The 26,017-nt window shown below is 39.6% G+C and overlaps 1 protein-coding gene across 1 annotated transcript; it reads left to right on the top strand.

Annotated features, from left to right (window-relative positions):
- Positions 1-1,195: 1,195 nt before the first annotated feature.
- gtf3c2 (general transcription factor IIIC, polypeptide 2, beta) lies at positions 1,196-25,234 on the top strand. The gene is made up of 19 exons (XM_026918334.3): positions 1,196-3,673; positions 4,887-5,087; positions 5,212-5,449; positions 7,242-7,518; positions 7,778-7,872; positions 7,985-8,062; positions 8,159-8,257; positions 9,239-9,463; positions 11,039-11,150; positions 12,372-12,483; positions 17,524-17,555; positions 18,561-18,690; positions 19,116-19,260; positions 20,058-20,219; positions 20,321-20,408; positions 20,532-20,651; positions 20,963-21,127; positions 23,929-24,036; positions 24,593-25,234. Exons 2-19 carry the CDS (start codon positions 4,931-4,933, stop codon positions 24,812-24,814), a joined length of 2,565 nt encoding a protein of 854 aa, XP_026774135.2. The 5' UTR covers positions 1,196-3,673; positions 4,887-4,930; the 3' UTR covers positions 24,815-25,234.
- The last annotated feature ends 783 nt before the right edge of the window (positions 25,235-26,017 follow it).

The following is a 26,017-nucleotide window of genomic DNA, read 5'->3' as shown; positions in this document are numbered from 1 at the left end:
GAATAACCTAAGACACAATGTCATGAGGAACTGACCCACCATAGGATTAACTGTTCAGAGATGACCACCATACTCATGCCACTGGGAGGGTCAATGTTAAACTCGTAGTACAAGGTGACACCTAGGGGGTGGCAGAATGGACTTCCTGGGCATAACGAGAACGTTCGGCAACTTCTCTTCCATGGAACCTTGTAAGGCTAATAGCTATAGAGAGGTTAACAAAAGTGTGATATGACTGAATCCAGATGATGCAGACAAACTGTGGAACACCTGAGAGCATACAAAGCTCTTGTGTTCAGGAGTTTCTCTTTTGGACTGGTGGGACGCAGTCTTCCACCTGCTTTTCATCCTGACAGGCCAAATGCACATCCTCGAGTAACCCTGACCAAGGGTGCCAAATTATTCTGTCCAATTTGGACAACAGATTTATTCAAGCTACCAAGGAGATCTGTCCACTTGTGAGAGCAGCGGAAACCAGAAGGGAGAGCAGCAGAAATGGTTGGGGATCATTTCTGGGCCACAAGTAGGATTCTGTAGTGTGTTTGCTGAAATTTCTTCTGAAGTTTTCTTAATTCCAACAGGGGAATGCTGTCAGTCTATCGATCGAGCTTCTGTCCAAGACGGAACAAACTTCTTGGAACATAGTGGCAAACTTGATATCTGAAATTGATGAGGGTATGAACCCCAAAAAGGGTGGCTAGAGGTGTAGGAAGGCGGAGCGCTGGCCAGCAGAGAGGTGAGGAAAAGAGAGGGGAATGATGCCCATGTGACAACAGCAGTTATATCAAATTACCATCTCATATAGTCATATGGTCAGTTTGTGACTTTGCTGAAGGTCTCGGCATGCAGGTGATTCTCACAGCTCCTTGAGGTTAGGAGGTGTGGAATACAACCGTAAAACCATCAGTGACAACAGTGTCTGAAGGCTTTTTTGCTCTGAACGTATAATCAGCACAGGAATAAACACGAGGCCAGTATAGTATGGCCTCCACTTCTCTTAAAATCTCGTTGTACCTCATGGAGTCCATTATATCGTGTAGTTTCTCAGAGTATCTGGAGGAAGAACAGTCTTTTTTTTTTTTTTTTTTTTTTTTGGCTCATTCATATCCACATTGTTCACCAATTTTACACGTTATTCGTACTGAGTAAACTATACATAATGAGTAAATGAGTAAACTACACAGTTGGCAAGGTATACTCATGAGGGCTGCACAATATATTGTTGAACAAATGACTTTTTATTGCACTTTAAGTATTGTGAGATATTTTCTGCAATCAAGTCATTTGAGTTCATACATCTGTGTATAAAATTCTGTTCTGTGTTCACTGTTCAGTGAGACTTAAACACATTTACACGGAGAATGAAGACTTCCTCCAGAAAAAGTAAGGAGATGGGGGATCATTTTTATAAATAATCCCACATTAAACGTGTTACCACTTTTGAGAGAATGAACACTCTAAACAATTTACTGTCAAGACTGAAAGAATTCTTTTGGTGGGCACTAGTAAACCAATCGATGAAAATAAAAATACTCCAGGATGCTCCAGAAAAACTGCTTCCCTTGTAAGGAATCTAGGGTTAGATACTGTGCTTGGCCATCAGGAATTAATTACACAACAAGCAAAACAAAAACCATGCTGTTTCTGCGTGCAGCCTTTCAAGACGTTTGGATTAATATTTATTATTAAGAAAACCACCAAAATCTCAGGCCCTAAAAGGATGAGTTTTTCTCACCCATCCTCTGCCGGAGTTTATTGTCTTTTTCGCAAGAGATGCAAGCAGAAATGGGAAAAATGTAATCTCAGTGACTTTGACCGTGGCGTGGTTGTTGGAGCCAGATGGGATGGTTTGAGTATTTCAGAAATTGCTGATCTCAACAGTCTCTAGAGTTTACACAGAATAGTGTGAAAGAAAAAAAAAAAAATAATGTTAATGAGAGGTCAAAGGAGAATGGCCAGACTGGTTCAAGCTGACAGGAAGGCTACAGTAACTCAAATAACCACTCGTTAGAACAGCAGAAAAACATCTCTGACCGCACCACAGGTAGCAAACTGATGCTATGTTGTTATGAAAAGTGTTCGTTTGCCGATGCTGGCCCAGCATTGTCACCCGGAATAGACGTTGGGCTAGCATCAGTTTGCTACGTGAGATTTATGTGCATTTCTAATAGGAGCTAATATTCTACAGTAGTTAATCTCAGCTGCTCTCTTCTATCTCTTCTACATCAAGAGAGAAAAAGTTTTTCAGTCTCACAAATAGCTGGGTTTATTAAAAGTGATTTTCTAAATGACCCACATACATGTAGCTACAATACTAAATCAAATCCTTTCTGTATGCTTCTCCAGGTTTTCAGAGCTGGATGCAGAGCTGAATGTTTTGCTGTAATAGAGGCAGAGTGATGGGAGAAGTTAAGTGTTAAGTGTAGAGGAATGTAAACCTCTGCACCTAAACTAGACCTGACCTCCAAAAATTTACACTGTGTGTGTGTGTGTGTGTGTGTATGCACCACAAAGTCACAAAAGTCAGAAATATCTGTGTCTGTTTTGTGTTATTATCAAGATGATGAAAACAGACAGTCATTTCCATTACATGCTGAATGATTCTGTTTTTGGACATTTGATTTCCAAGCAGTCTTTGCTACCAGACTGGAGAAAATTCAACTTGTTAAGCTTCAGAGTTGATCCTGCAGCCATTAAGACCTCCACTTGCATAAATCCTTTCTTATGCTTTATTAATTTCTTTACAAGACCCAATACTAATCCGACAGGAGACAGTTCTAATAACAAAAAATCATAATTGTACGCTATATGACCTAAAGGTTTGTGGACACCAGACTGTCTGACCTAAATTATAGTTTCATACAATGAGCTCCAATCTTCTGAGAAGTCTTTCCACTAGATGTTGGAGCGTGACTGTGGGGATTTGTGTTCATTCAGCTACAAGAGCATTAGTGAGATCAGGCGCTGATGTTGGGTAAGGAGTCTCCAGTTCCAGTAAACCTCAGAGGTGTTCAGTGGGGTTGAGGTCAGGGCTCTGTGCAGGACACTCGAGTTCTTCCACTCCAACCTTCACACACCATGTCTTCATGGAGCTCGCTTTGTGCACAGGAGCATTGTCATGCTGGAACAGGTTTGAGCCTCTTAATTCGAGGGGAAACTGTAAAGCTACAGCACACAGAGACGTTCTATACAATTGTGTCCTACAGACTTATGGGTGTAATGGAGAGGGGTGCACATACTTTTGGTTATAAAGTGTATCTCTGGCATGCTCTGTGATTATTTTCGTTTTTAGCAGTCTGTATTAAATTTCTTACCAACACAAATGGGGTGAAGATTAACATTCCTGTTGTTTATGCTATATAACGTGCGTATTCTCTGCTTGTCACTAGGGGGCAGTAGAGATCAGAGTTCTGCTCCTATGAAAACATGGCGGACATGTCAACCGGACATAGGCGACTAACTAGAGGCACGTGCGTATTAATGCCCTGGTGATTAATAGTAAACAGTTTTTCACTGTGCTGAGGATTAGGACTCGTTAGGCGGGTGTGAGTGGCTTGTTTTAGTTAAACGTGTAAGTTGGAGTGTGTTGAGTCGTGATCAGTGTGAGGCGGATTCGAACCGGTGGAGAGGAGCTGCTGGGGCTGGAGCTGGAGCTGTAGCGTGGACCAACACGGTGAGCCACACACAAACCCCACCAAACCCTGACAAAACCGCTTATATGTCTCCTGTACACGCTGCTTTCCTGGAGGTTTTTGTGTTTATGAAACACTATTCATAATAATTCAGACATTCAGCACCAAACTGTAGGATTAAGAAAGAGAGAAAAGCTAGCTGGATAGCTAGCCACCTAGCTAATAATGTACCTTACTGAACCTAACCTAAGGTTCATGAGTACTTTAGTGGCTGTTTCCAGAAAAGCAGGACTTTGGCCTTTGAGTTGAAGTGTCTTAACTAGCACCTGTATATATAAAATATATATATTTAAATATTTACTCTCACCAATTGTTGCATTAAACCTTTTAAGAAGCCCATTCCTAGTCATTATCACAACATGCACATTGCTTTATAGTGAAGAAACCTCACTTACCACTCATTTCTGAGTAAAATAAGCACAGTTCTTGTTATATTAATGTTACATTAGACCAAAAAACAGAGAAAGTTGTTCTGGAGTGATGGTTAAAGGCTGACAAGACACTTACTGTTCCAGCATTACAAATCGAATCAGGTTGAAAAGGCAACATGAAAAGTGGCCTAAACAACAAAACCTCACTTGCTTTGCATCATAAAGGCAAAATGAACAGTGTAAAATAAGAGTAAGGTAATAAATCATTAAAAATCTTTACATTTCCAGACCTAACTAATTCATTCAGTCCCATTTGTGTGTGTGTGTGTGTGTGTGTGTGTGTGTTCATGGTGACACATTCCTTACAAGTGTATACGCTGCATTTCTTTCACACATCATCATCATCATCATCATCATTATAACCTGTCCTGCTATTTGCCTATAGCCGATCAGATCTGCCTGGAACGCCACGGATCTAGAAAATACAAAATTTTGGGGAAAAAACCCTCCAGAAAAGTCAGTGAATACAGTTATGATTAATTTGATGTGTTCAGACCCATGTTCTGGACAGTCATGAAGCTTTATGTCAGACAGATGAGTAGTCATGACTGAGGACAATATGCAACAGGAGGACTAGAAGTGTGTTTTCGTTACTGTCTCGACTCAGTAATTAGCTATCTAGTGTAATGCCATGTCCTCAGAAAGGGTTAGTGTGTCCTCGTACTATGCACTGAGTCAGCAGTTACACACACACACACACACACACACACACACACTGCACATTATCACTGGCTAACTGACTTCTTGCTGCTTTGCCTTAAAGGTGCTGATGTGCTGCTCTGACAGCTGTGCTGTGAAACCTCGTTAATGGGGGTTCCCTGCAAAAACGACACAGAGGATCCGAATAAACAGAATAACCACATGGACAGTGGAACCGATGGTGATTTGAATGGAGATACACTAGGGGCCAAAGTGCTTCAAGACTCTAATATTAAAAGTAACACACTTGAAGAGATGTATGAAGGCGAGTTGGATGCATTTTTGTTTTGTGCAAGATGATTTGTTTTGTCGTCTCTATTTTCCTCTGAGGAAATGCGTAGAAAGTAACAGTTTGTGTCATTTTTTTTTTTTTAATTTTGCATTAGCAGGACAGACAGGAGCCAGCTCTCAGGGTCCCTCTGATACTGAACAAGAGGTTTTACCACCACGCACCAAATCAAATAAAAGGGGACGTCCAAGAAAGACACTAAAAAACACCCAAGACACGGGTCCAGCAAAAACGAAGTCTGTCGCCAGTGAAGCTGCTGTTAATCACGACAGCCCTGCCTTTCCAGAAAGCTCCGAGATGACTCCAAGTGGACGCCCAAAGAGAAAAGCTGCCAAAGTGTAAGCTTTCTAGATTTTAGGATGAATACTGCGAGCTAAAATTCACTGGAATCAAGTTATGTATTAATTTCTATTTCTCAGCATCAGTCTGTAGTAATAAGAGCAAACAATCCACATAAAATACGTGACAGATCACAGAATTCACAGTTTCAGCTAATGAGCTCCTGTCCACTCGTGTCAAAAACAATATGATATCAATATGAAATTTGTAATATAGCCACTTGTTGTACTGGAAATAGTAGGCAATGATAGGCTGTGTGACTTCTTGTGGTTTCTTTTAAATGCTACTACCAGTGTCTGGCATTTCGATAATAAGTCTTTTCTCACGCTCTTCTGCATCTACATCATCTATCTGATGGTATTCTTATCCTGACGAGTCAGACCGATGTCTTTTCTTTCATCCAACTCGGCTATATTTTGTGTATTTGGGTCTAAGCCTGCAACAACTAATTGTCAAAATCAATAAAAATAGTTGGCAAGGAATTTCATTATGGATTAGTTGGACTGTGTTGTGAAGCACAGCTCTGCATCACTTCACTAAAAACACATCTGATGGAAATGGAGGAGTACTCCAGACTAGATTAAACTCTCCCCAGTCATACTACAGCTACTGACCGGCGAGGGTGAAGGCTAGCACGTGCTTCCTCCGAGACACTTAAAGCCTGATGACTGCGTCTTTTTGAACGTCTGCGTCACAGGGCAGCGTAACACACTCAGAGGACAGCGCTTTCTTCCATCCAGAGAGCGTGGCTCCTGGCCACAGGTGGCTGTAGCATCCTCGGGATTTGAACATGCGGTCTCCTGATGATGGGGCAAACACGTTTCTGTTGCGCCACTCAGGAGCCCGCCTCAGCATCAGCATCGGCATCGGCATCGGCATCAGCATCGGCTTCTGACGACGTGTGCAAAGTTTTTTCTTTTTTTTTTTTTACCGTGATCATTTATAGGGGCAGATTTAAGTTCAAATAGCTGATTTTCAGGAACTCTAAGTCTGATCAGCTGATATAACGTGGAATACTGTGTCCTGCCAATCTGTGAGTGGATTTCTAATGATGACTCGGTTGTTAAAAAACATGTCTGTCATCAGCCAATCAGATTTCAGCGGGCATTTCTCAGAGTTAGCATTGAGCTGCAAAACTTGAACAGGATGTAAATCTATGGTGTCTGTAATTTGGCAAGAACTGGCCACTGGAGGTGTTTTTTTTTTTTTTTTTTTTTTTTTTGCAAAAAGTGCTTGGATCCCGCCGATCGCCTTGCAGCTGTATTTGTGTTTGTTGTTGTTATTATTATTTTATGAACATAAGCTAGAATTCAACGTGGGTGTGATTTGTGCTTTGAGTTCTGTAACCTTTGACATGTACTATGGAAATGGGGTGAAGTTCTACCTTTTTTTTTTTTTTTTTTTTTTTTTTTTACAGCAATGGAACTGTCATAATTAATTCTTACGATTTACTCACAGGATTAACGCCTACTTCTCGCCAAAATAATTATTACACATTGTTAATCCCAGGTTTTAACTGATTTTTTTTTTCACTCTTAAGTAGACTTCTGAGAGAGTAATTCTCAGAAACGTTACACATACCAGAGCAGATCTCTTATAACTCTTATAATATAGTCACTGTGCTACTGATGGCTGTACCATTATCACCTAAAATACTGAAAATCGAAAAGCGAACAGTGACAAACGATCAGGTGCTTACAGTTGATTTTACTCTTGTTTGGTCCTTATGCAGTAAAACCTTCATTATAACTCTTTTACTCTCTCTTTATGCTTCTACCTGTTTATGCCCAGTGCTCTGGAGTACCTTCAGAATATTAGCAAAGACCTTGAAAAGTCTGAAAAATCCACAAAGAGTGAGCAAAACGGACTGGACCGGTCGAGCAGTCCCTCTCCGAGGAAACCCTCAGGAAGAGGAAGAGGGAGAGGGCAGAAAAGGAAAGCTCCGGACTACGACAGCGATCAGAACGACGATGCCGACTTTGACCCGGGGAACCACGGAGAGGTGGAAAGTGAGGAGGATGAGGATGAAGACTATGAAGATTCAGTGTCATGTAAACAACCGTATAAAGTAAAGATGCATTACAATTTGAAAACATTAAGTTGGGAGTGTTATTATTGCAGAATAATTACAATAATTAGAAGAGTTGAATGCATGCATTAAGGGGATATTTAGTGTAGATGTTAGCATGTGGTCACTGGCTCATAGCGGAATGCTTTCACGTTTATACGTTATTTGCAAAAAACTAAAGAAATTTTGTAGTCTATATGTTCTCAGGTTTGTAGGCAGAAACGTTGATCAGTGTTAATCCGTCTGTTTCTCCTTACAGAGGATGCCGTATAACCACAAGGTGGTTGGAAATAATGGGCTTTCCAGCTGTGCCATGCAACCTGTTTGGGCATCCTTCAGAAACAACAAAGAATTGTAAGTCATTTGCTCCTTGTACAGACGTAGGCCTTCTCCTGACAAACGGCCATCTTCTCCATACAAACGTCTCGACTTTTCTTCTCCATGACTTTGTGAATACTTTTTCCAGCCGTGATAAGCATTCCTCCCCGTGGGTGTTTCCTGAGTGGATTCCTTCAGTCAGTGACTGGCACATATTATCGTCCAGGTATTGAGGAATATTAAGGAATATCGCTTGTTTTCTCCAGATTACATATTTGACAATAAACTGACTTTTTAAACGAATCTCGTTGACTTCTATCAGGGAGGCAGAAAAATATTTACCCCAGGAGAAGGAGTCGATGAATTTTACGTTATGCCGCGAGGGAATCAAGGGACAGGATACACTGCAGAGGGTGAAAAGGTAAAGAATTAATGACTTTTTTTTTTTATAGTGTATGAAAAACCATGGAGCTTCATCATCATTGTATCTCTATGATAGAGATATGTTAGGCCAGGGGTTCCCAAACATTGGGCAAAATCCCAAAGGACTATTCCTTTCCAGTCTAGTGGGAAATGTTGTGTTGTGTGTTATAGGAAAATCCATGCATACGGGCATAAATAGGTTGAACGAGTGGAGTTGAATAAGATTTGAAAGTTTTTTTTTTTCTTTTCTTTTTTTCTTCATATATATAACTCAGTGAGCCTACCCCCATATCCACCCATGTACGCAAAGCTCCGCCCCCAAAACGTATGGCGGTTCAACTAGTTAGCATGCTAACTAGAGTTACCATTAGACTGTCATAACATCACTTTCAAGTGCACACAGACATTCAGCTGCGAGTTCCAGCTCTATAAACGTGCAACAACTTCTCATAATGATTCATAATGATTTATGAGGATTTGACATGGCGTTGGGGGCGTGGCTACAAAATGTCTGACAACAGGCCAATCCAAATTCAGCAAACATCCCGGACCGGAAGTCAGGTTTCCAAACTGTGTTTTTTTTTTTCTTCAGGTCCAAAAAAAAAAAGTTGTTGAGACAACAGCTTAAACTTTTTTTTTTTTTTGGATAATTTCTACATAATTTTGCAGATTATTTGTAGAAGTATGAAATGAAAAATATCGACTATTGCACCTTTTAAATATAGTTTGTTTAAGTGTGACTTCCAGTAACATTTAAAATATTAGCACACAGACTCTCACTTCTATATTTCTCATATTAATTTGAAAAATACACTAAATAAATGAAACAAAAGAGGAGATTGTGAGATTCTCACGACTCCTAGTTTGGAAACCCCTGCGTTAGGCTATGAGAGACCCTGGAGTCCTCACATCTGGACACAGCAGGAGCAGCGGTTCTTTTCATTACAGTAAATATATTTACTAGTCGCTTGGATTGCAGGTTTGAATCCATGACACCGAATGCAGAAAGGTGGGACTCTCTGTTCTTCGTTGGAGGCCCCGTCTGGGCCATGGAGTGGTGTCCTATCCCTGAAGGTGCTGCACATACGCAATATGCTGCCCTTTACTGTAACGGAAATATGGATGACCGACACAAGATGAACAAACTTCACACAGAACATGCTCTCCTCCAGCTGTGGGATCTGGGCAAGCTACAGATGAGTAGGTGAGGAGCTCTCGCTTATTACCTGTAAAAATATATATATATAAAAAACCCTACAGGAGTAGTAATAAGAGTTGTACTTTAGATAGTGACAGATTTTTTTTAAAGGCAATTAAAAGATGAATTATAAGAGAGAGTACATTAACGAATAAATAATTGAGCAGATTTTTACGTCATAATTCTTATACAGATGAATAGCTTTTAAAAAAAGACGTTTAAAAAAAGAATTTATTTTCACTTTAAGTGTGTCTGAGGCAGGCCACACAGCCTGATAGGTTTCAGTAGAATTGTTTATGCTGAGAAACATTTTCAGTGAATTGCATTTAAAGTTCTGTGATTTTGGTCATGTGGGAAACACAGATGGAGTCTTTGATCTATGAATATACTTCATATACTGTACTGTACTGCTGAAGTGAAGTGAAGTGTTACTTCAGAAATAATACCTTTAAAAGTGTTTTTATAATTATATTATATGCATCAGTAAACTATAGAACCAATCAGAAATTGAATCATAATTTACTTTGCTGCAGTTATAATCCCAGAGCAAATCGTGGTCTAGTACTCGATCAAAATATGGTCCATTACTTAAAAAAAGTACGAAAATGTAACATTTTTATTTATATTTGGAAATATAATTTATTTTTCCTATATAATATAATTTCCCGTGCTTATAGTGTTCTTATCCACACAACGTAGCCTCGCAGACAAGTAGGTTCAGCAACCAGAGAAAGAAAACAATCCCGACTTTTCATTTCCATGGATCCATTCGCTATGCAGTTGTGTTTAAACTTAATGCCCTGGATGATGGTGTGATGCTGGAACTGTAGCTGCTCATTTCAAATCCCACTGCTCTACACACAATCCCAACACACTTCACTCATCAGCTGAGGCACTTTTCTCTGCACTTAGCGGTAGAACATTTTTTTGCTAGGTACACAACACGCCAGAAACACTGATGAACCTGACTCAAATAATGTGCAATTCAAAGCTGTTATTTAACTTTCCAATCGAAAAGTCAGGAACCAATGAGAGTAAAACTACACATATACATATAATTTATCATTTACAACATGTTCACCCTTACACTCTATGCATTTTTCAGTCCTGTATCATGTTTTTTGCTCAACACATTCCCATTGGTTCTTGACTTTTCAGTCACACTGTACATCAACTCTAGAAAGAATAAAGACACTAACACAACAAATATAGTTACTTGTGATTAGAGGAGAAAAAAACTGAAGCTTATAACCAAAACCGAATCCACTGCCCAACGACAACGAAGGTCACAAACGCGACATGCTACATCAGTAAATTTGGAGAGGATAAGGACTCGGGTTACATGAAGTCTTCCCGGACCAGGAATTCATACCTACTGATCTACTTAACTAGCTAACTAGCTGTCCGTGCATAATGTAATGATGTCAGCTTCCACTTTTTTGCCTAGCTAGGTTTCCTAGCAACCAAAACACAGGACTAGGCAGCACATTAAAGCTTTCACTTAGGATTTCTTCACCCCTTATTATTATTTTTATTATTATTATTATTATTATTATTTCTTGTTTGTTGTTTATGCTTCAGACCTTTGTCATCCCCGCGCTTAGCCTACGCCCTGGCGGTGGATGATGGTTGCATCTGGAGCTTGAAGTGGTGTCCTGCAGGAGCCTGGGAGCTTCCTACCACCGTCAGAAAGGTAGATATTCACCTCAGACGCACCTCACAGTGACACACGCTCATGAAAACCGACATCATGTGTGATGTAGTGTGTAATGGAGTGTTTGATAGTGTCAAAAGACCGGGAATATACAGGGTTTGCACAGGTTCTTGACGTGCTTAAAAGTGCTTGCTTGCTTGGGTTCCTAGGTGGTGCAACAGAAATGTATTCAGCCCACGAGCTGGAGATCCTGAGTTTGAATCCTGACGAGGCCACAGCAGCGAGTCCAAGAGCGCAAAGTTGTCTGTGTGGGAGGGAGGCATATGCTCTCTCCTCTACCAATCACTGTGTTAATAACCCATCATTGGCATCGTGTATGAGGAAGTAGGCGGATAGCGCTTTCCTCTGAGTGTACTACGCAGCAGTTTGAGAAGATGCATGTGGCTGGCTTCATGTCTCTCAGAGGAAGTTGTGATATGATAGGGGAGAGCTGGCTGGTGGGTAGGAATTAGCCAAATTTGGGGGAAATAAATAAAGTACTTCAATTTAGATTTTTGAACTTGACATGTTAACTTATCTCACAGAAACTCTGAGTGTTTACACTTAGAGAGAAACAGAAGGCATAGAAATCTCTTGATGCTTACAACTTTGTTGTTTGTCGGCACGTTCCAGACGTAATGTTTTACGATTACGACGGTGTAAATAGAGTTGACCAAATTTGTCTAGCAAAATGTGGCCGTTGCAGGCAACTCCTCAGTAAGAACGTGACGTAGGTTTGTTAAAGCAATATAAATTAGGCTTGTTCGCTAATTAGCAAGCCAAGCCTGTTAAATTCACAGTGACACGTTCTCAATATGTTCACACGAAACCAGTAAGAACTCACAGCAGACCCGGAGACGCATGTTCTGCCAGCATCACTGTACGTTGTACATTCTCGGACCTCACAGCGCTGAAACGCTGCTTAAAATCAATCTCCTGAGTGTGATGCATGTCAGACCCACATCTAAAAAAATATTCAGAAACACGCTGGATGTTGGTCTTTATCATGGTTCAGTGATTAACTCCAAATCCCAAAATGTATCAGCCAGTGTAGGAATCTACAAATATGTTAAAAAGAGCATTTAGTGAGGAAAAAGATGAGCAGGATGAGAGATAAGGACATGTTCTTAGCAGTAATAAGCATGTGTGAGTTCTCCATGTTCTCCATGTTGGCATTAATGAGAGAAATAAACCTGGGTTCTTCTCACCATTTTCCTGCAGGCCCCACACGTGCCTCGACTGGGACTCGTAGCCGCAGCCTTTTCTAATGGAAATATTGCTGTTTACAGTCTGCCACACCCAGAGCATCTACCAGCCCAAAATCAAGCTACAGGTGCGTGAGTATGAGAGTAATGATGCTGAGGTTAGCTCTGGGTGCACACGTGTGTGTTATGCGTGGATTCAGTAATGTCTTGTTTAACAGAAGAGGGCAGCAAATCAAAGCAGGTATGTATACGATCTGCTCGCTGGGCCAGAGGCTGCTCTCAGCCACAGAAAGAGATATGAATAACATTTAAGTCATGTTTGTCCTTGACCTAAAATATTTACATCTTTTAATCTGCTTGATTCTGGAATAGCAATAACACCACTGGTGTACTAATGTACTATTTATTAGGGGGAATGTGCCACAAGTATGAGGGACTGAAAATGTGATAATGTGATGATCTTGACATCCTGTCGGGTTTATAGAAGCGTTACGAGACTTCATACTGCGAGAGGAAATAAGTATGCGAACACTTTTCTTTGTGTTATTTAATCAACTTCCAGTGCATATATCCATTTCAAATGTAAACACAGAGCGTCTTTTGACTTTGCACTTATAAATATGACCAAACGAATATGTATTCATAAACATAAATAAAGATACGATATTTAAAAGACTAAAGTATTGCCAAAGAACTCTATTTTTGTCTTGTCTGACTGTAGTATACTATTCTAAAGGAGTTCTGATTTGTGTAAATGCTTTTAGATGCACATCTCTGTGCTTCTTTTTAAGCAGAGGATGATTGCAGTGCAGTTTATTGCTTCTCTGTGGAAGCTTTGCCTTTTGTGGACTTTTGTGGGCGTCACTACATGCAGATCAGCTCCTGCTAATTTTCAGATGATTGGCATTCATAAACATACACTCACGAGTACGAAAAATAATCTGCATTTACAAACTTTTTGGAAATCCAGTGGAAATTTTTAGTTTTTATAGTGGTTTGTGGCTTACGCAAAAACATTTACGCACAGCTTTAAAGATGCGCGTGTAAATATGAAGTGGAATACGTGCACTGGAAGTATTTTTTATCGATCGTGTAACTCAACTGAAGTTGAAAAGAAGGAAGTACAGAGACACCCGAAACGCACACCGCCGGCCACAGGGTGCGAGTTAAACAGAGCAGAAAATAAAAAAGACACCGATCTGTATAGAAATCACACACACTAAAAGCGAAAGCCTCGATCAGCTTACTCTCCCCAAGTTTTAAATGGAAAAGTATGGAAATAAGAGATAAAATGAGGTTAGGTAGTCGAATACAGTGTTTTCTGATGTTTAAAGTATTAAAACGAAGTCCAATATAGTGGTTTTATTTATTTATTTACTTGTTTATTTTTTTAATTTGTATATTTTTTCTGACATATAGCAATAATAGATAACTGGTATTGGCTGTGTGTAGGATCTTGAGTGGAATTTTAATGCCTGTTGTTCAGAGGGACGATTGTTGTTACAGGCACTGAAGTAACAATCTCCCTTCCACTGCATTCATTACCTCCTCTGGTTTATTGTTAACCGTTATCGCCACTCTGTGAGTGTGTGTGTGTGTGTGTGTGTGAGTGTGTGTGTGTGTGTGTGCGTGCACAAATGCACATGCTTCAAAGACTCATTTATCACAGTCCCACAAAAAAGTCCTCTTTTGTCGCTCCTTTAAGGCTCTTCTCTTCACTGAGGAGAGGTTTCAGCTCATCACCGTGTTCTTATGTGCTGTATTTTCACCTTTTCGAGTTTCATACATTGGCATTAAGATTATATATTTGATTGATTGTATCTCTCAGCATCTTCCTGTCTCCTGGCACTCATCTTCCTGTCTCACTGATTTGTCTGAAGCTCGTGCCTCATGAGTCAGGTGTGTTTGTGTGTGTGACTGCGCTTGCATGTTTCTTTAGGGAACTCGCTCATCGTAAATCATACATTAGCCTTGGGTTAACAAGCTAAACTGCTTGATTAATTATGCATCTGGCTGTAATATCCATCATATCGCTATACACGTACAGTGTTCCCTGCAGCAGCGGCAGTCTGCAGAACATCCACTCGGGCCGGGTTTCTTTTGGAATCGATGATTTGAGAGCAAATTTGGTGAAGCTGCTTGAATGTTTATATAATTAAAACCTGGTATAATTGCTTGTTACCACAAAGTTTCATAGTGATTATCATAATCATTAAAACACAAGTGACTGTATTCTTTTTTTATGCACTCCATGTTTAATATGTTTTATTTTAAATAGTGTTTTATCTTAGCGTCAGTGCTCTCAAAGTAAGATCCACTGATTTAATTGACACATGATGGACCCATGGATAAACCACGTGCTAGACCGTTCAGCATTAGATCCACAGCTTGGTCGATACAAACCCTTGTTCATTCCTCTTTTCATTCCTCTTTTGTTCTTGTTGTTTTTGCTGGAACTGTGTGTTCATCCTTCAGTTCCTGGACTCTCTCTCTGACGCTTGGAGCTCAAGCTCCTCTGCACCAGAATACTGTAGATGATCCACCAGCATGTCTACAGTACGTTAATGAGCTGTGTCCTTTCTACAGAGTCATCAGCTGCTTTGTCTTTCACCCCTTCCCTTCTTTTTTTCCCCAGTGCCTTGATCTTAGAAAACACTCATTTAATTACAGTTCCCTTCCTCTTTAGGAGAGCTGATTGAATATTGAATTAAGCGTGTTTTATTAGCTTTGTCCTATAAGCTCCATGTCCGTGACGGCGGATCAATCAGACGAAGTCATGCGAGTGTTGCAGTGACCCCGACTACTTGCTAAAGAACATCAGCTCCATGTATTTTGTCTTGTAAGAGAAAGATCTTATCTGCCCTCAAAGGCCTCTTTGTTCCTCATTATAGTGGCTGGTGTCTGAAATCATTTTTTTTTTATTCCTGCAGAAATTGCTTCTCACAGTTCACCAGCTTGACATCTCCAAACCCCGAGTCTATGATGAGCACCAAAGCTATTTTCTCATCAGCTGTGTCTTTCCTTTTTTTTCTCTCTCTCTCTCTCTCTCTCTCTCTCTCATCGCCAGCTTGGTTTAGTGACCCAACCAATCATTTCCCACTAAAAACCATCAAACATCCCCCACCACAAGGCATGGTACCTCTCTCATTGCAGGCTTGACACATGAGTGCCTCTACATCCCATTTACATCATTATTGTGTGTGTGTGTGTGTGTGTGTGTGTGTGTGTGTGTGTGTGTGTGTGTGTGCATTAGATGTAGTAAAAAGAAAAACGCCTCGTGTGTGTCCTATGACTACTCTGAAAAACGGGCCAGAAAGTGCTGTCATGTGTGAGCTGCATTGTGTTAGCTGTAGTGCTGTGAATTTGTCCTTTTTGTGAATAATTTAGAAAAGGACTCTGAAAGGAAGTGACATCTCACATGCGCATATCATCAGCGTGTAGCCTTTTCCCTTTCTTTCCTTTTTTTTTGTTTTTTTTTTTCCCCAGGAGTGCCTCTGTGTTCTGTAAGAAAGATACGAATAGGAAGCCGGCTCCTCATCTCTCTCAGTGCAGATTATTTACAGATTGTTTCCTGTCAGACAAGGATCTGTAATGGAAATGACAAAGAAGATGCATCGCTAGGTAGCTGGCGGTGTTTGAAGCCATGAATTTTAGCCTCGTAGCTGACAGTTTTTTCTCCCAGGACTGTCAGTCAACATGCGTATTCACCCCGGAGAAGGGCCTCAGTTTGACACACTTCTAACCTGTAGGATGAAAGGTGACATGTTTTATCGACCTGATCAGCCCTTCACTGGGGTTTACGACTCGAAGTCCTTTTCATCACACACACACACACACACACACACACAGACACACTCATTTTCTCCCACATATGTTCTCCGTTATTATTGCGTGTGCCACTGGTTTTCTGCATGTTATAGATACTATACTATACCATATCCTTTCTTTTGTCCCACTTTTTTAGCTGCTGATATACACTGAAATTCATGAGAATCTGTATTTATGAGAATCTGTACTTTATTAGCATGCTACCTTTAACATACATTTGAATACTCAAACCTGAATCTGCAACAGATGCAAAAGTTGTATGCGTCTCTGTTTATTTCAGAAACGATGCAGTATTATTTTCACAAAGCAATGTCATTAAAATTTATTTATAACCCACCAGTAGTAAATGTGCATTGAATTTAAAAGCTTGAAATAAAATACGTTAGCCGATTTTTTATGTGAAAGCTAATAGGGATACTTTAGCAGAATCTCATTTGTGTCGTATTACCTGGCCATTACTAGCTTGTACATAGACTATTATCGAAAAGGGACAGAAAACTGGTTCATATTATTCATATTTTTAAGCTGATGTGTAAATAGGCTAACTTGCCCATAACTGCGATATTTAAAATAATCTTGATCTACGTCATCAGCATTCGCAAATTAACAGTAGACCTACCCCAGATTCTGGACTATGTTTGGTCACATACACAATCTTACTGTATCATAGCAGATAGAGTGATACCATCAGATATTGAATCATTGCCTTAAGACCTGAAATCGTATCGTATTGTGTGGAAGCCTGAGGGTTATAACTCCTTCTAGCTTGTATTCGTTCATTCGGTCACGGTCTCTGTGGATCTGCAGCCAGTCCTGGGAACACTGCACACGAGGCAGGAATACACCCTGGCTCACACACACACACACACACACACACACACACACACACACACACACACACACACACACTCACACCACACACACTCACACTCATTCACACCCAGGGGAAATTGCTTGTATTCACCATAAGTAATATTAGCATTGTAATGAATTATGTTCAGCGTTCTGTCAAAATCCTTTAAGCGTAAAATTCCCTCGAGCTGCTTATAACGTAAAAGAACCACAATTATTGCTCATATTGCTCAGCGTGAAAGGACAGATCAGTCTGAGTGTTTTTTTTTTTTTTTCTAGTTTCCGGTTAATACACCAAGCTGATCTTTCATTTACTACCAGTTTGAGTGGAGACTAGGTTTCTAATACAGTCAGTTTACTGGCTCTCATTAGTCAACTCCTATTCCTTTAATTGTCTTCGATGATGAATGTGTGGCCGTACTGAATTGCTATCTGTTTATCAGTAGCTGTACAGAGTTGATAAAAGCCATTCATGTGTTTCCCAATAGGAGAAAGCAGCCAGGAACCGCAGATATACAGGGTAAGTCAATAATTATTCTGCAGCTTATCTTCATATATAAATAAAAGCGCAGCTTGTGTCTCGCACTGTGTTAAACTGATTCCTGTCTTAGATTAGATTTATATTTCATCATATTGAAGTAGGAAACATGCATTCAGGAGTGTGTGTGACCTATATTTCCATGTTTTATGCTTAAATTTACTATTCGTAGTTTATTACTAAATTTAAATGTTGTAGCCTCTTACTTCATGGAAGGATCATATATTTATATATTTTCAGTGCAGTAGTAATAATAGTAGTACTAATAAACGGACAATCTTCATTTATATGCACATTACATATTACCCAGTTTCAGTTATGCTTGCAACAATGACAACAATGAGGAGTGTGTGTGTGTGTGTGAGTGAGTCCTATCAGTGTGTTCAGCATTGTATTGTTCTGCTTGTGTTTTTAATGAGTTTTAAATCATTTCCATCATAGACAAATCCTCATCCAGGTATAAGTTTTAAAAAGTTGCTCATCGTTCTATTGAGCATCGATGCTCTTGTTGTTGAAAATAACATTAAATGCACAGTATAGTGCATTTACTCATCTACTAATGTTAATGTTAACCATCATTTAAAGCAAGTATCTGGGAATATCTGCACAAAAAAAAATACAGATTCTATTAAAGCTTGTTGTATAGTTTGATATTACTCCACAAATCCAAGCTGATAATAAATAAAACAAATAACAATAAATATAACTCTGCTTCACGTGGTCTGAACTTGTCTGGGATAACGTGCTTTCAAGTGACTCATCAGTCACTTCTTTTAGTCGTGTTCTTGGACGTTTTCACCATTTTTACTTTCATTTTACTAAAAACTAGGAGCGTAATTTTTGGCAATTTTCTGCTGAAGATTTTCAGTGAAATGAAATATTGTATTCTCCTGTAAAAAGCACTTTAAAACTGTAAGTAGTAAACTTTCTTTACTTTATGAAGCACATCGGTTTGCTTTAGAATCTGAGATTTGTGTCTCGGTGTAGGTGCAGCGCATCATGACTGTGAAGGTTGGCTCGAGCCAGGCAGATCACGACGGCCGAAGTGGACTGTGTTTCGCTCTCGACTGGCTCCCAGTTAAACCACACAACATCCTGGCTGCAGGCTTCTGTGATGGTAATCTGTATTCTGCTTTTTTTTTTTCTCAAAATTACTGTAAAGATGTATTTTATCAATTTATTTTTAGATTGTTAGCTACACGTACGTATCACTGCCCAAACTCCTCACTGCCACCGCTCCTGTCAGTCAAGAACAGGAATCTGAGGCTATCATGTGCACAGACTCGCCCAAACTGGACAGTTGAGGATTAAAAAAAAAAAATGATCTGGTCTTTTTCGCAGTCTTTTTCCAGACCCTCTGTGCAAAGCTGATTTGAAGTGGTTGTCTTTGAAAACTACAGAACAGAACAAGATAGACAGGACAGAATTATTTTTTTTTTTTTTTTTGCAAAACTATTAAGTGTAAGTTGTTTTACAGTGTTTGCAATGTTCTCAATCTTTTGGATTTTTTTTTTTTTTTTTTTTAAATACTTCCTTCTGTAGGTATGGTGTCTTTATGGGATCTGAGCACTAAGTCTCCCTTGCTTAGAGTTAGATCTCCGGACAGATGTCTCTCTCTCTACCCCTATCACTGCTTCTTGGCTCATGACAACACCATTCGCCGCCTCAGCTGGTGCAGGGCCTCGAGGTAACAGTTTCAGATTATTCATGTTTATCACAACGTTCCTCTAACACTTGCTACAAACTGAGCAGCTCCAAGTAAGACTGTACATCAGGGCAGGAAAAGATAGTGTTTATTATTGTTTCTCCAAAGTTTTACTGTGCTGAGTAATTTACGCTGCGGACATTTTGTTTAAAATCAGTATTCAGTTAGATGAAGGGATTGCCATGCACTGCTGCAAATGTCCCCTCTCTCTCTCTCTCTCTCTCTCTCTCTCTTTTTTCTTTGAATAAGAATGAACTCCATAACATTTCCCATTAACATTACTGCACTTTGGAGCTTACTTTGCTAACAGAACATTTGTTAGTTTACAGTAGGCTCAAAAAGTATTCGGACGTTTAAGGAAACTTTGTAAACTTCCACCGCAGCTGTTAAAGAAACTGACCGATTCCACGCCCAGATGTTTAAAGAAGCTCTGCGAAGGATAGCAAACTAGATACTAAAACGCTGTAACTGTGATCTTTAATGAAACTGCAATTGAGTGTCCAAATATTTTTTTTTCTTTAATTTTGAACAGGATGTCTATTATTTCTGTATTTTTATAAAAATAATCTGTTTTTTGGGAAACGTTTTATTTGAAAAGTGTGCTTGGAGTATCTTTCTTTAAAATAAATCTCTTTTGGTTTGACATGTTGTTTTCAAATGCAGTGAAATTCATACATTTAGAAGTGTGGCTTAAGTGTCCAAATACTTTTTGGGGCCACAGTATGTACGGCTTTTTGACCCATTTTCTCTCTTGTTTTTTTTTTTTTTTTTTACTGTAGTGAGTTGATGGTGACAGTAGGGGATGATCGCATGGTTAAACTGTGGAACTTGACTAAGACCTGCACTCCTCTTCAGGCAATAAAGCGCTTCCTGCCCACTGATGTGTCCTGGCCTGTCTTTTGGCCAGGAGTTTTTCTCACCCAGGAGTCGTGCTATGCCACGTGAGTATTCTCAAAAGATGAAAACAGACCGTATCTGAAGACACATGTTGTGTTCTTTTGATTACATGTATTCCAAAAACAGGACCTTGTTCTCTTTACAGGCTTGGGCAACAAGGACTTCACTACCTTGATTCAGGTTACTTCGGTATTAAGCCTTTTTTCGTTTGTACAAGGAAAGCTACTGTATGGGTGAGACAGTGTACATAAGTATTGGGTAGACACAGTTCACTGTGCTTTATATAATGTCCTGTACTAAAATTTGTGTTCCTTGAAAGCAGTGGCTTCAAGATTCTCTCTCTTTCCTTGTCAAAGAGCTTCTCTGTGTCCGACTGGATGAACTGCTGTGTCATCGGGGACAACATTGGAGAGTTTGTTTGCTCTGTGCTGTGTGACCCAAACTGCAACTACAGCAACAGCAAGAGACATCGATTTGTATGTTCCTTGATTTCCCACTAGAGTTTAGCATGTCCTGAAGCATATTCCAGATGAACCAGCAGCCAATAAAATATCTGATGTTCTAAGATTTCACATTTAAATGTGTCTCAGTTTCAGTGATGGTGATCCAGTGCACAAATATCCTGTTTAACACTTTTATTTGTCTTATGGTGACTCAGTCAGGCAAGATCAGGGGGAAAAGCAATGATAATTCATGCAGTGCTTCAGGTTCCCAGGACGTATCAGTAACATATCACTTAGCTGAGAATTACTCATCACTGAATTGTGAAATATCCTTCTCTGTATAGCCGGTGTACAGGACAGAGCTGGTGCAGTTTGAGCCTGGGCAGAGATTTGAGGAAGCTCAGCTCAAGGAGGAAAAGGAGGAAGAGCGTGACTCTATCCAGCAGGAACCTCAGACCTACAGAGAGGCTGTGAGAAAATACTACCTCCGCTTCCACGACATGGACCTTGTGAGTGTCTTCGTCTGCAGTTCTGGGTTCTTATACAATGGCTCTAAAAATATTCGGACACTTAAGCCACACTTACGAATGTATGAATTTCACTGCAATAGAAAGCAACATGTCAAACCAAGTGGCATTTATTTTAAAGAAAGACATTATCATAAGCAAAAAAATAACAAACCGGTCTCAGAAAAATAGATTGTTCTGTTGAAAAATATAAAAATAATAGCTATACTGTTCCAAATTAGGCATAAAGTATTTGGACACTCAGTAAGGTGTGATGAGTAAGATCACAGTTAAAGTGTTTTCGTATTTCGTTTGTCATGCTTTGTTTCGCTGAACGTCTTGACAGCATCTGGCCATGAAATCAACCAGTTTCTATAACAGTTGTGGTGGAAGTTTTCCTCCAAGTTTCAACCAACAAAACTTTCAGTTCATCAACACTAGAGCATCGACGATCGACTGTTTCTTCTCTAATGTACCGCACTGACGCTCTCTAGGGTTTAGACTTCAATTTTCTTTCAATCTTTCAATTGTCAATTGTCTGTTTTCATTCACGAGACCTTCTGCTTTAAACCTTTTTTTTTTATTTATTTATTTTTTTTACAAGTTTCCTGATCTGGTGAATAGAGCGGCCTTCTTTTGTGCAAACAGATGATGCTAGACCTTTTCTCAAAACTTACTCCTCTCTTCTTCTATGAAGTCAGTTACCTTCAGTTTCATACCGGTTTTGCTGGAGTTCATCACATTAACTATGGATTTCCTATGACAACCAGAATAATCTTTATCGTCTCATTTACAGTATTTTATTTTATTTTGAATGGATTATCTATTATTTTTTTATTTGGGGGGCATTGCTTAAAACATGTGCTTGTGCTTTTTCTTTAAAAGAAATGTCACTTGGTTTGGCATGATGTTTTCTAATGCAGTGAAATATGTATGAATTCGTCATTTTTTAAGTTTGGCTGAAGTGTCCAAATACTTTTTGGGGCCACTTATTTCATGCACCATACAGAATATTATTATATACTGGATAAACTCAGGGGAAACTGGTCTCCACTTCTGAAGACATGGAAAGACATGGCATTGTGTGTCATGGCATTATTGACTCATGACTCTATATTATCTGTATATTCTGATTGTTTTTCTTTCTTATGGGTCTGTCCATAACAGAGACTGAATATATCTCTTTACACTTGGTTTATCATTAAAGCATGTGTCCATTTTTTTTAAAAAAAGATGAATTCACAGATTAACCGAGACGTAGCACAGAGAGTAAATGACAGCTCTTTGGATTTCATATTGAGAGTTAACAACAACAGCTTCCAAATGCAAATATCACACTTGAAATCCACTCTAGACCTTTTATCTGCTTACTTGTAAGTGAAATAATGAGGGAATAACACACACTTAGCCATGGAACAGCTGAGCAGCCAACTGTCCAATTACTTTTGGTCCCTTAAACAGGGATGGGTCCACTTATATAAATTTCTCTTATTCCTACACTGCTCACCCGATTTGGGTGTAAATACCCTCAAAATAAACACAAAAGTCTGAGCTTTCAGGTCATATTTAATTTCTCTAATACTTTCATAGACAGCTAAAATAATCATTTGTCCGAATATTTATGGCCTGACTGTATGTTTGGATGTCACGACATCACCGATGTGCTTCATGAGCCCTTCAGCCCTGTTTCTGGCTGTGGACTGTTACACTCACGTGCGCTCCCAGCGTTATCCGTCTTCCTCCATTCTCCTTCAGTTTGCTTTCTTGGTGATTAATGAGTTAATCATGTTCCTTAATGTGCCAGCCTTGCCTTTGCATATTTTGCAAAGAGCCGTTGTTTGCACCTTGTCGGCTGTGTACAATCCAGCAGTTCCATATAACTGTAGTTCTATACCTATAACCTTTTTAGGCACCGCAGTGTTGTCGGCCACGCTGTGTTACCAAACAAAACAAGGAGGAAACATATGATATGAATCTGCCTACTCCTGGTTATTATTAGTTTGTTCATTTGCTGGACTAGTGAGTGATGTCTGGCTCATAAAACAACTTTGGTTGCCATGTCTGAACGTTTTCAGAGCACAAAATGTGTTTAATATCATGACACTCATGATCTCTCTGTGAACACAGCCTATGGAAACGTTTTAAAAATAGTCATATCCCACACGCGTATGTTTTAAGTGTCCTCTCCAGGGTACCATACCACCCTGATTTTGGTTACGAGTCTCTCCGTATGGACTTTCCAAAACAACACGGCCACGCGATTATTTCAGATAACTCAGTCCAGCTACTCCGAACCAATTCTCCGTTCAGGTCAAAGAATCAGCTTTACTTGTTTGGAATTATACTTATTAAATCTGGCACACATCATTTTATTCTGTTAAGCGAAGGATGTAAAGGATGGAGCTGTGATGCTTTACAAATGGCTCAAACTTTTTAACCAAAACCGAGCTTTTTTTAAATTAAGGCTCACTCTCTTCCTACCATGGTGACACTCTGTGTGTTCCCTTCTGTGCTGTGCTCCACTCCTCCTCCACCATCACGCATCCATGCACATGTCCATTTCACACTGTTGTGCACACACTGGAGTCAGGGCTGTTTGGCTAATTGAGTTCTCCTCATCGAACTCGTACTCGCACACGCTTTCTTGGGTGCCGTTATTAAATGACCTGTGCTGTAAAAGGGCGACCGCCGTTCCAGCTCCACACACAATCCTAGCATTCTTAACATATCTTACTCAGATATGTTTCGTGTGCGTGTTTTTGAAAACTCGCACACTGACTTGCCCTTCTTTCTTTCCCACACAGAGGTCTTTTATAAAATATCAGCAGAAGCCTATACTGAAGCAGCTGCACGCCTCAGAGACTAAAGGCCTGCTTTTTGTGGATCAGATGCCTCTGAATGCTCTCTACAAGGTAAGAACATCAGGAGAACTCAGGTGTAAGTTTATATTATCACTTAAATATTATCCATAAAAAGAAACACCTGAGGACTTATATATTGATTCTAAAGCCTCAGCAATTTCTGAATAGATAAAATTATAAGCCATTTTTACTGATATCTCACATATACTTATATGAAGGACAACATCCATCAGAGTATTTATCCATCTGGTCTCCATGGTTACCTCTTAACATGATTGTCAGTATCATTTGCGGACAAAATAATGGAAACACCCTTTTGCCTGTTTCAATCTTTTTTGGTATGTTGTTCAAAGGGATATCAAACTTTTCTTGAAGTATAAAATCTTCATGTGTTTGAGTGTCTAATCTAAACCTGTTTCACTTTATGACCTGGTGTGATTTGGAATCGCTTTGCTCTAAAGTCAGCGCTCAGGAGTTTTATCCACAGTGCCCTCTGGAAATACTGAATGTAAAATTATTTCCCTTTTATCCTCCGAATGTTGGCGAAAAGATGAGGAAAAAAATAAAAACCGCGCAACACTGGTGTTTAACACTTCTCCTCCTCTAGGTGTGTTTCAACCCAAACATGGACGCTCACAGCTGGGTGCTGTCAGCTGGCCAGTCGGGGCTCGTGCGTGTTCACTGTGTTAGTGGCCTGGATGGTCCTGTAATGCACAAACTCATTCGCGAGGCCCAAGCACAGTTTAGCACCATGTTCTGCTCTCAGGAAAATGACACATCTGCTACCGCCGTCCACCAGTGCACGGCAGAGACCGTGCAAGTGCCCTAGATGCTCTAAAATAAGCCATGTAAACACACTTGATCAACCAATATAGGCTTTATGGTGTGGTTCATTAATCTCAAGTCCAATCCTTTGTTTTTACTCTTCTATGACTTCACGTAGACTATCAGATTTTTTAAAAAGAATCCTAACTTATTTTGGGGACTGGAAAAGATAGTGCTATTTTGGTACAGTTTGTGAAAGCTTGTAGGTTTTATATTTTGTGCACTTTGTTTTTATTCATTGCTGTGTTGTACAGTTATACAGAAAAGGAGTTGTGTCATGACATCAACAGCACTTTTGAGCTGCTACAGATTTTTTCTAAAAATGAAGACTTTCTAGGTTTGGTTTTATTTATATGCAGATGTATTAAGCATTTTGTATAATGTGTTTGTGTCCTAATTAAACAAGTCACCAGTATATTTTGATGACTTTTTGTCCTGATCTTTTATTTCCAACGTTAATAGTCTACTGTGTTTTGGTGGTCGTACGTTTGTCCACTTATTTACTATCTGATTGGTCGTCTTCTTTGTGATCCCATTCCCTACAATTTACTCTCTCATATTTTGACACAGAAATGTTGATCTGTCCTTTCTAGTCTCTCATCTCTCAGTCAGAAGAACAATTCTTTACCAAGTGCCGTAATGAAGACACAAAAAGGGAAACATACTTGTCTGGAAAGTTGCTCTGGACCTATTCATATTGTATCCATCATCTTTCTGTTTAATAACCAGCACATTGTGTTACCTGAACCACAGTCATTGATCAGCGCTGAGTTATTGTTGCCTCTCAAATGTAATAGCTTTGAGTGATGAAGTCTGAGGCAATACAGCTGATCACCTGCCTCATTTTTCTCGCCTTTAACTACAGAGCTCAGCAGCTGGAATTGGCTCCTACAGACACACATCTGGACAGTTGCCAGCTACACGAACAGTGTGGTGTTCATTTCAGGCTCATTAATAAGTGAGAGGCTGTGAGATGCCCCTGTTTTCATTCATAACGGTCATTTAAACTCCTTCGTGGGATCAGATTAGCTCATTACATATGCTTTTAATGTGTTTGATGAATCAAATGTGGCTTCCTGAGCATCAGAATTATTTCTTTGGGCACATCGGGGTAAGAAACATCACCACAGAGCAACCAGTTTAGATTTTACAACATTATCTATTTTCCATAAAGTTTAATAAGTTGGATAATGCATAGTGATCTCTT

The sequence above is a fragment of the Pangasianodon hypophthalmus genome, chromosome 30 (genome assembly GCF_027358585.1).
Source record: "Pangasianodon hypophthalmus isolate fPanHyp1 chromosome 30, fPanHyp1.pri, whole genome shotgun sequence".
Classification (NCBI taxonomy): Eukaryota; Metazoa; Chordata; class Actinopteri; order Siluriformes; family Pangasiidae; genus Pangasianodon; species Pangasianodon hypophthalmus.
This window is presented reverse-complemented; position numbering and strand designations above follow the sequence as displayed.